The sequence below is a fragment of the Epinephelus lanceolatus genome, chromosome 17, assembly GCF_041903045.1.
Source record: "Epinephelus lanceolatus isolate andai-2023 chromosome 17, ASM4190304v1, whole genome shotgun sequence".
Taxonomy (NCBI): Eukaryota; Metazoa; Chordata; class Actinopteri; order Perciformes; family Serranidae; genus Epinephelus; species Epinephelus lanceolatus.
The window spans coordinates 42,230,001-42,241,166 of record NC_135750.1 but is presented as its reverse complement, the minus strand read 5'-3'; the positions used below and the strand labels follow the sequence as shown (position 1 = coordinate 42,241,166).

The 11,166-nt window shown below is 38.7% G+C and overlaps 1 protein-coding gene across 1 annotated transcript in view; it reads left to right on the top strand.

Annotated features, from left to right (window-relative positions):
- Window positions 1-4,622: 4,622 nt before the first annotated feature.
- The window catches only part of LOC117248591 (B-cadherin-like), a 38,710-nt gene continuing 32,166 nt past the window's right edge, over window positions 4,623-11,166 (top strand). Inside the window, exons 1-4 of the mRNA XM_078176285.1 lie at window positions 4,623-4,980; window positions 6,196-6,310; window positions 8,369-8,457; window positions 10,210-10,422. Of these exons, the coding sequence (XP_078032411.1) occupies window positions 4,930-4,980; window positions 6,196-6,310; window positions 8,369-8,457; window positions 10,210-10,422 (468 nt within the window). The 5' untranslated portion in view covers window positions 4,623-4,929. The remainder of the gene's footprint in view (window positions 4,981-6,195; window positions 6,311-8,368; window positions 8,458-10,209; window positions 10,423-11,166) is intronic.

Below are 11,166 nucleotides of genomic sequence, written 5' to 3'. Positions count from 1 at the left end.
CACAATTTAAAAACTACAACACCCATAATTCATGTAGGAACTGCTGCAGCCAATGTGCAGCCAGCGGGAGCTGCAGGACGACTCAACCACCATGATCCGTTTTTATTGTTTTGTCAGGCAATAACTACTCCAGACCCTGCTTTAGTGTAATTTTCGGGACAATTAGGGCAGGATTCGCGATTCGGGACAACTGCTTGGATTTCGGGACTGTCCCGAATTTTTCGGGATGTCTGGTCACCCTATGAGCGCATGAGACTACACTCCCTGTAGAGTCATCGGCTCCTCACCAGTGCCAACAGCTTGTCACATTTGTTGAAGAGCAAATTGAAATTCCCCAGGAAAGACTTGTATTTTGTATCTCCTATCTATTGGGTGTCTAACTCCATAAGTGCTTCTTGTCAGAGCCAGAAGATAGTCCCTCGTATACACAACTTTACTCATCACATTGGAAAGATAAACAACCATTAAAAAAAGAAAAAAAATTCCGTAAACCAGCATAAATTCAATCTGATTCTGCCCATCCAGGGCTTGAACCTCTAATAATGAGAACAATTAGGGTTTCAGGAAGAAGCTTTGCTGCTTGGACCCCTACCCTAACAGCACAAATACAATTGAGTTTCAGCCCTTTGAGCTTGAACCCCAAATGCTGACAGCAAAAACAACAGAACTCCAGCAGCAAGTGTCACTTCTCCCCTATATGAGGCTCCAGCAGCGAGCCCAAAGGCAAAAAGCCACATAAGCTGACATTGCCTGCTCCTAAGATTGCCTGATTTTCACAGTAAGTATACTGGGATTGATTTAGTGTTTTATTTGCATTTCTCTATCACCAATAATTTAGTTAAGTTACTAATGAAGCATGGCTTTCACATTGTTTGCAAACTGAGTAAGCTGAGTAAGGTTAACAAACATTAGCAAGGACTTGCTAGTCCCTTAGCAAGAATTTGCTTTAAGGTTATTCTAGCTAAAGTTACATAAATGAAGATGGATACACAGATTGTAGACTATTGTAGGATTCAACATTGATCGTTTGTTGATCTAAAGAAAGTCTTCTGTTAACATTAAATATAAAATGGTCAGCCTAATTATTGGCAGTGTTACCTAGCTAACGTTAGCACTGCTGAAAGGAAAAGAGGGAAAATGCTGACTAGTTGCATACACAGTAAAATGTTAACAGATATTTTAATGGAAATAACATTTTGTACACAATAAGTTCTTCCTTGAAAAACTTAAGTGAAGAGAGTGTTTTTGTTTTTGTCATTCCTGTACATTTTCTTTTGACGCAGACAATTTAGGAGCAGCAGTCTGTTAGCTTGTACCTAGTTGTTAGCTAGTAACCCAGTATGATGCCTGTTTGTGGCTAGCTCAACATTGTGTGCTAACGTAGCCACAAAGTATAATAGCTATTTCTTTACACATCCATGCCACTAAGAGGTGGGGCACAAAATCCAGTTTTGTTGTAAGCAGCCTAGATATAGTATGTTATCAAGCAAGCAGGGTAAAGGAAACAGACCTTGTACATTAATGCTGTTACCCATCATGTGAGTTGCTCATGTTTCTCGCGTGTTATTTTTCTGCAGTATGAGGGCAACCATAAACTTTGAAATGTTTGCGAGTTGATAAGGACCCCCTGAATACACAGTTAGTTTTGATGTCTCATTTGTGGAGGAATAGCGAGTTAAGCCTGGCTTCCAGGTCCTCTGAAGGACCTACCTTTGTTGGTCACATACTCCTGGGGATCCACTGGATACGCAGCTACTGTCACAGTTTACATTGTACTAGTCCAGTCACAATTCTGTTGGCCAGGCTCCAGTCACACAGTCAACAAGGGTAGAAAAAAATATTGCTTTGGTGAATTGTTTGAAAAAAATTAAAAATGTGAAAAGAAAAATGTTAAAATTACAGCTATTAATCAGAATGCTGGTGTTAAAATTTATTTTCGGTTGAAAGTTTATGTAACATTCATTCTGTTGCTTTGCATCTTTTAGTTGTGCAGGAATGCCTTCTTTTGGCAAAGCCTGTTTCCAGACATTTTACAGCTTGATTGCCCGGTTTAAAATATTTCTTAGAAAATTAATCAAAAACTAATCAAATGTAGTAAGTTAAATTACTTTGATGAGGTAATTAAAATAGTTGCATAATGTATTACATTTCTAACAGGGTAACTAGTAATCTGTAATCAATTACATTTCAAAAGTAACCTTTCCAACACTGTTTATATCCAGTTCACACTGAATTCACTTACAATGAGTTCAGGTACACGAAAAGCCAGATCAATTACTTTAAGACAGTAGGCTAAGGAGATAGTAATAAATAAAATTAAGTCTTAAGATCAGTCAACTAAGGATTTTGCACGTGAGGGGGGCCATAAAAGTTGCTGGGCCCTTACAGTGCCTTAGACACTGACTGCAAGGCTGTCAATGCAAGGCTGTTAACCTAAAATACTGTCTTGCCAGCTGATGTCCAGACAGTTAGGGAAAGAAAAGAATGGATAGATGAAGGAAGCACTCTTTCCTTAGGAATTAATTATTGATGTTTATCAAAAGAGACTGACTTTAATGAGCACATTGAGGTTTACAAGACTCGCGAACTACAGCCTAATGATTTTGGTGCTCATGTATGATGTTGCATACTCAAATGACACAGTGAATACATCAGAATTAAAAGTCATCAAATCTATCAAGATAAAATAGGATGAAAAGTAATGTAGCTGTGTATAACCATATCTGAATGTGTGAAAACATTTTGATCAAATGAACGGAAGGAAGCTTCAAAAGGAATTTAGGATTTGATTTGTACTTGTAGATTTGATTCGAGATGTAAATGCGGGTGTCATAGAGTTGAGTGCTGTGTGAACTTTTTTTCATCCACAAACAGGTAAACTGCAAATGTTTGTACAAATCTTTATGCACTCAGATCTTTCTCATTTATAAAAAAAAATGTTATGCACAGCTGTAGATGTTCTTACAGATTCAAAAACTAAATTTATTTGTTCAGATATATTTTTTACATGTCAAACATTTTGTTTTGTTTGTTTGTGGTTATGTTGTATTTTAGGTAGCCTTGTGTAACATCTTGCCCAAGGGACTACAGAAAAAAAATAGCCTCTTGGCTAATTCTGGCATTTTTATACCATGTGAATTTATTAATTTGCATTGTCCTTTCTTAAATAAACTAACTCAAACTCATTTGAATTCTTTGATCAAAATGTTTTTACACATTCACACATTTAAATTCAATAATACAAAATGTTTTCACACATTCAGATAGGGTCAAACACAGCTACAATAGACTTTTTAATTGCTGTACTGTTGCTCAGGCAATCGGACATCTACTGCATAGCTTCTTTGCATATGACGTCATATGCGATGTGCGCTGTCCAGATGGAGGGCAGGCAGCTAGAGGCAAAGTCTACCTACACTGCACACAAATACCTATGATTTGCACCGTTTATGGCTGTTCCATTTAATTAAACTGAGGAAAAACAAAAGCCACTTTACGTTCCGAAAATAGTATCACACAAAAAGGTGAAATAAAAAAGTCATGGAGAAACACTGGCAGGTGCAGATCAAAATACTCTTGTCTGTCTGGAGGAGCACAGTCAACTGATTTAAACCCAGATTTTTAACAGCGTTTACCAGATGTCTAGGAATGGTTGACCTAGTAGGTAGAAAATAGCTAAAGTTAACTAGTAACATTAGTCTGACAATGGTGTATCCATTTACAGAGCTGAAATGTAAAAGAAAGTAAGAAGAAAGTTACTCTAGCACATTTACTTACCTGACCAAAAACAAGACAAAAAACATTCGAATCGTTTCAGTCATGGAACCAACTGCTCACAAAATAGTTATAGCCCACTAGACTTTTGTACGCTTTCATTAGCTCGCCCTGTAAGGTTAGTAATGTTAGGAAGTCTGGAGAATGAAATGATTTGTAATTCCAATCGTGTCCACACCAGGCAAGTCTGTCAAATTGTGGGGGAAAATAAAAAAACAACACTTCAGTTTCCTCTATATGCAGTTCACACAGTATATAAATGTATCACTTTCTACCTTCCATCTGACTTTTGCCATCATAATAGTCATGTGACTGCAAACAAGCTATTAACAAACATTCCAACAGGAAATACACTTGGACTCTTTTAGAATGTCAATGTTATCAGTTAAACAGTCTATACATTTGTGTCTGGTTTGACTCCATACAAATCTTGCCCAAAATCTGTAGTGCATAATATTCTGAAATCTCTCATTTCACCATACTGACTACATAAGGATCTCATTTGGTTTCATGAAAATGGGGAACCTGAGACAACTGGTTTTCAGAGGCTGGTTTCATACCAATGACTCTTGATGAACAAAAAATATGTGGTCAATAGCCTATTAGATTATAAATTGTTGTCAGTTTTACCTAGACAATTCCAACGTATGTGGGCGTGCGTGCGTGTGTGTTTGTGTGACAGAGGGAGAGAGAGAAAGAGAGAGAGAGAGAGAGGGAGAGAGGCGGGGGGGTCAGTAAAGGGAAATGAGACAAAGTTGTAGAATGCTGCTCACTTGGCTCAGATACAGTCCATAGCTGGTTAGTAAGAACGCTTTAAGTGTATCCACCAGGCCTACTGTCTGTTGTAAATCCTATTCATGAGCAGACAGTAACAGAAACTACTGGTATCTGTCTCTTTAGGCGTGTTCAGCCTGTATGACCATATCAGGAGCACGGAACCCGCGCACCTGTAAGCTGACGTCATACGCTGAAAGTACCTGCAGCAACTCGTCCAGCTGAACTCATTCGGTAACTGAAACTACCCTCACGAAAGAAGACAAAGAAGTAAGGACGAATATTCGGAAGGGAATAGCCTATATATTTAAAATTCATCTCAAATCCAGTTATTTTTTAAACTTTAATTGCGAGGAATATTGACAGAGGATTTACAGACAGATGGGGACCGCCCGGTTCGCGGTTTTGTGCATTTTTATCACCGTGTTTCAGGTAAGATTTCCTGCTTTCGTTTGAAGTTGACGGCTTCCACCGTTTTCTGTTCTTCCATGGTCTTAAATTCAGAGAACAAGAAATACATCGTTAGTTAATGTTAACGTTACCTTAAATCTGACATAACATTAATTAGGTGTTTTTAGAAACCTTCGTTTCATGGCAGTGTCTGAGAGTAATTTCGCTTATGCAACAGGCAGCTTTTATTTAAGTAAAATCGCTTCTTTTATTCGTCACACCACTTGGCGCGGCTCTCAGTCACTGTATTATCTTTAAGGAGTTAGGTTGGAGCAGATGATAATGGCTAAATTGTATTTTAATGGGTGTTGCGTCGACCATATATCAAGGGGGAATTGAAGATAAAAGCTAAACTCTCATAATGTAAAAGGAATGTCTCGACAAACGTGTCAGCCCCCTTACAAACACAAAGCAGCTTCATATTGCTTTATTTTCTTTTAGTTTGAGTCTTCCTCCTCGACGAGTCAGTGGGTCTACACGGGCCTCGCCCTAGTTCTGCTGATGACGTCGCCGGCAGGTTGCATTCCCTTCAAACATGTTTGGGAGTGGATTGCTTGCAAAAGCGCCTTAGGTCCTAGGCTACAATTTGTTCACATAAATGGGGTTTACCGTTGTGTTGTAATAATTACGAGAAGTAGTTTTTTCCACTTATTTGTGCTAGACCGAGAACAACCATTTTGAGATTTCATTGTTAGGTAATAAAGTAAAAACGGCAACTATGCTGATTCTAGCGTTTCCAGTGTGACTTTGCTGCTTTTTCTGTGTCATATCATGTTACGTTGTGTTTGACCTTTGTACTGGACAAAACAGACTATTTAAAGACCTCACCCTGAGATCTCAGTAGTTGTAATGAGCATGTTAAACCTTTTTTGACATTTCATAGACTAAACTAATAGAACTATTGAAAAAAAATTGATGTTTTAAGTTTATCTGCCTTAGTTGGGGATTACACTAGTGACAGGTAAATCATTCTGCAACCAGAGACCATGGATTAACAGAATTATCCAGCAGCCAACAATATAAGAAGACGGGAAAGAGGACTAAATTACACACATGTTAAAGTAGCTGATGATTAATCACACAGAATGGCATTTAATGTTTCCAGACTGAAAAAAAAAGTTTTCTTGTAGCAAGCTGATTGTACATTTCCCATAGGTCTGGTTTGTGATTCATTACAAGGCTGTTTTCCTCTCTTAGGCCTCTGTTTTAGTGACTGCTGAGGAGCCAACATGTGTAACTGGATTCCAGTCAGATTTGTTGATTTTCAAAGTATCCGTAAAGCACCTGAAACCGAACACAAGACTGGGAAAAGGTAAGAACAGTTCAGGATGCTGTTCTCTCACTCATTAGCTATTACACACACTTGGAGGAAACTGTGTTGTGTTCATTTCCAGTATTTAGTATCAGTAATATATGAATTATTTTTAGATTGCAGAAAAAAAACATTTTAGTGATGGAAGCATGTAGATCTAAATTAAAGCCAGAGATGAAACCCCTTAGCTTTTCTAAGGTGCTCCTCTGGCTCAGATGACCTTCTACCGATAAGCTGTTATTGTTCTCACCGCCAAACAACCACATGTCTCAGCTTGCACTCACCCAGCACCTCATGCAGTGCTCTTACCTGCAGGGCAAAACAATGTCCCCGAGCCTGTTTTGCAGGCCTTGCTTTTCAAATAGTGTGGAATACACAATGTGCAATGAAAAACACTGCTGTGGTTTTGCATGTTTGTCAGGTCATGGACATTTTCCACAGTCTTTTTCCCAAAGTGGTCTCTGTAGAATAATTAACTACCCTCTTTGGTAAGGCCTATGTCTTTGTCTGATTGTCACATCTTTGCAGGGTTATTCTATGTAGCTCAAAAGGATAGTTCACCCCCAAATCAAAAGTCACCAGATCATTTCATGTAGGAATTATTTTCTTTCTACTGAACTACACCAGCCAACCATATCACTGCACAGAAGGACAGATGCAACTACTGCTAGGTCACCTAGCACCACTGAGCTAGATTTCGTTACAGGTCAGCTGAGGAAGACACTTAATGATTACATCTTGCACTGACATGCGTTTTTCCTTCTTCACGGTGATATGGTTGGCAGGTGTAGTTTGGTAGAAAAAAAATAGTTCCTACATGAAACTGCACATGACTGTGCTTTACCATCTTCAGGGTACCTGCGGGGTCTAAAAGTATATTAAAAAACATTGAATTTTATATTTTCAAATTATGGCCATTAAACTATTATATTTCCTTCACAGAAGTTTTAATACTTGGGAGGTTGTGACACATTTTTCTGTTAAACAGACTTATCAAGTCATAAGAAATTACAATGATTAATGGTCATAGGATATACTTAATATTGGCCCTAACTGCATGTAAAACAAACAAAATGACTCTGGGTTTAGAATAATTCATCTGTAGCATAAATCACAATAATTATATTTTGTTTTTGTTTTAACCATGTAAAATATGCAATGCATATGTCAGTACTTCTGCTGTTGCTTATATGCATTTTGAATACATTTTAGTATTCACTATGTTAGGTCACATTTGCAACAAGTCTGTGTACAGGTCTGACTGTCCTACAGCAGGGGTGTCACCAAAAAAGCTCAATACTGAGATGAGCACTGACCACTGAAGGAACTCGGCTCCTTATTACCTGAAAGAGTTGAATGACTCATTTGCACGCCCCGCTGAGTCATTCAGTTTAGTTGGATCCACTGTCATCATCAGTGAGCCTACATTTACAGAGCGAGCGGGTGACGAGGAAGAGGAGAGAGTGGCTGCCTGCTAAATCCCACATTCAGAACCAGTCACGGCCGCACTTTAGGCCAGAAAATAGATCTGCTCGCAATATATGCAGTTTTAAACAACACTTCTGTTATATATGTATGTATGTATGTATGTGTGTGTATATATATATATATATATATATATATATATATATATATATATACACACACACACACACACACACACACATACATACATGTATGTATTTGATTTTTTTTTCAGGTCGACTTATCTGTCAATAAAGTCAAGTCGACAAGTCATTTGATGACGTTGTCACATTGACACGGTGGAGGAAAGTGAAGTATCTCCACATATGTGATGTGTGTCTGTCAAGGCCCGAACATACTCAGGCGGAACGTACGCGGAACGGACTCTGCGGAGGTCCGCGCGGACTCAAAACGGACGTCTGCAAGCCCTGTTTGCCTGAAAGAGGCAGTAATGATACTTAAGCACTTTAATAGATTTCTGTCACAGTTTGCAAAAAGATGTTTTTTTCTCTGTGTTCTGAAAACTTGCCAATTCTGTTGTTACCGTATGTTCTACATTTGTAATGCATGGCTGTTTCTTCTGTCCAATTCTAGTGGGCTTCACAGACTGCACAGAGCGCACATCGTTCCTTTTCAGCAGTGAAGACGACCATTTCATGGTGCAAAAAGATGGCATATTGAAGGTCAGTGGAATTAAACACACTTGATTGCAAAATTGCAGTTTCTAATGCTCATGTGGTGTATTGTAATACCTGGCCTTCTTGGAGTCTTTTGTTTGTGTGTGTGTGTGTGTGTGTGTGTGTGTGTTTGTGAGAGGGGGTGCACATGACCCCTGACTGTGCTAGTCATGGACTGGCCACAACGAATGCCTTGTTCAAGCAGAGGCTTATTCATAAGTGTGCTTGGTACCAGACCATCCTAGGGCAAAGATCGTTGATCATTGTTTAAATGTTTAATTTTTGCTAGATTTTATCAGTTGGATTATTAATATTGTATACTGAATCTGAAACTCACTCTTAAGTTATTGTTGTTGATCACAAACTTAAGAAATGAGTCATCATTTTTGTTTGTTTTTTACAGAATCTTTGATGTCAAACTGTTACGTTATATCACTTATTTTGTTGCAAAACTGTTTTGTTAAATTAATAATATTTTTTTAACTAATTTTCAAAACGTCAAGAACATCGTTATCGCAAAAATAACCTGAAATATTGTGATATTATTTTAGGGCCATATCACCCAACCCTAGTCCTAAAATTGCAGCTTTGCTCTTTGCAGATGATGTGGTTTCCATTGGCTTCATCACACTGCCAAATATACTTTGGTGGCTGTTAATATACCTGAGTGGCCCACCTATGTCAGGAAACACCAGAGTCATCTGTGAGTGTACATCCCTGTCTTAATTTTAAGACAGGGATATACACTCACAGATGAGGGTTCAACTGGGGCGGCAGTATCTCAGTCCACAGGGACTTGGGTTGGGAACTGGAGGGTCGCATGTACAAGTCCCCCCTCTGGTCCAATGGAGCATGGACTGGTAGCTGGAGAGGTGTCAGTTCACCTCCTGGGCACTGCCGAGGTGCCATGAGCAAGGCACCCAACCTCTCGGGGCACCTCACCCTGACATCTCTCCACTTACTGCATATATAGGTCCTGTTTTTGCATGTGTGTGTTCAGACCTGTGTGTAATTGACAGCAAGAGTGAAAACATTGAATTTCCGCTCAGGGATTAATAAAGTATATCAAATTCCTGTCAAGAGCACATTTTTTATGATTTAAAAGTCTTCAGTGTTTATGAATGTGTTGTCCTAACTTTAAATATTGCCATATTGGCTGCAAATGAACATATTTTTTAACTATTATTTTCAGTTTGTAATATTAGCCTAGTATTAAAACCTCTATCAGTGTTTCCCCTACATTGCTACAGGCTCGGCGGGCCACCGTGCCTATGGGACCCCCCACCGGGCCTATGCCAGCAAAAAATCATAAACAGACGGAGGCTCTCATCACCTCATTACCTACTGTAATTGGTCCTAGATTGTGCCTTTTTTGTTGTCTGTGAAATGTTTGATGCTCAAAATTTCCTGGGGGAGGACCCCCAGACCCCACGCTAAATTTGTACCCCAACTGAAGCTTGCAACTGGGCCTGAATAATTTTCTAGGGAAAACACTGTATATAGTATTGAAATTCAGATTCAAGACCTGGTTGTTCTGATTAGCTCTTCTGATCGACCCCTATAGAGACCATTTAGAACAAATAGCACCCTTCATGTTAATCTCTGTTGTCGATCAACCCTGCACATGTTGATGAAGAATATCGTCAAACTGATTTTTTTCCCCCCAAGTTTTGATTTAGTCATATAGAGAGCTTGCTTGAGTCCAGATATGTTGCCAGCATGTTGGCCTTTGATAATGAGTGTTTTTTTCCCTTCCAGGTAAACAGAACGGTTGATATTAATGGACAACGGGAGTTCCTCATCCACTCCAGTGACTCACAAGGCCTTAAAATGAGTGTTCCTGTCAAGGTATTGCACCATAGGCATCACCATGGGAACCACCACCAAAATGTTGAGCATCACCATGGACACCACAAACACCACAACCATCAGCACCATCTTAATGAAGTGGACTCTGCTAATCACACAGAGGTGGGACACCATTGAGACACTATTAAAGAAACACGAAGGAAGTCTAAATAAAGGAGAACACTTTCAAAACATATTTATGTCCAGTAGTTTAGCAGCTGCCACATGCATCAAATTGTTGTTTATCAAGCGTCTGGAACAAGACGGACTTTGTTAGAAGCAGTTTTGACAGTGAAAATGCAGTGCATGCAAAGGCCCTTTTTTCTTTAATAAACACTGCCCCTTTGTGGCTATTTATGATTTACCAAACCTCAGTGCTTCAATTTTGTTAGTCTTTTTCATAACTCTGTTGGTAATGCCAGATTAGATTGTTTGCAAGCTGCAGGATATGAATTTCAAATTTTCTTTTTTTCTAGAAAGCAACAATATTTTATTATGTGTACTGGTAACTTCATAGAGTATTTGTTGAATTATTTTTTGTAGTACCTATATAAAACCTAATAATACCTATTTTTTTTAAAGCCATAGTAGATGGTATGAAGGCTCTAATTTATTATCTGTGCAAAGTTCCCTGGTCCTGCAGGGTTGTTTACAATAATAAATGTTAAAGAAGGTAATAAGCAAATGATTAGTATAATTGGGTAAAAAATGGAAGACAAACCAGCTTTTGCTTCTGGCATGTGTGTGCTTGGGTTTAAAAGTTTAATTCAGTTAATTTTCGTTGCCTCTCCCTAATTGTGACAAGGCAAGAGTCCAAGATTCATTATGTAGACTGATCATAGCCCCAGTGTACCTCTTACACATAGC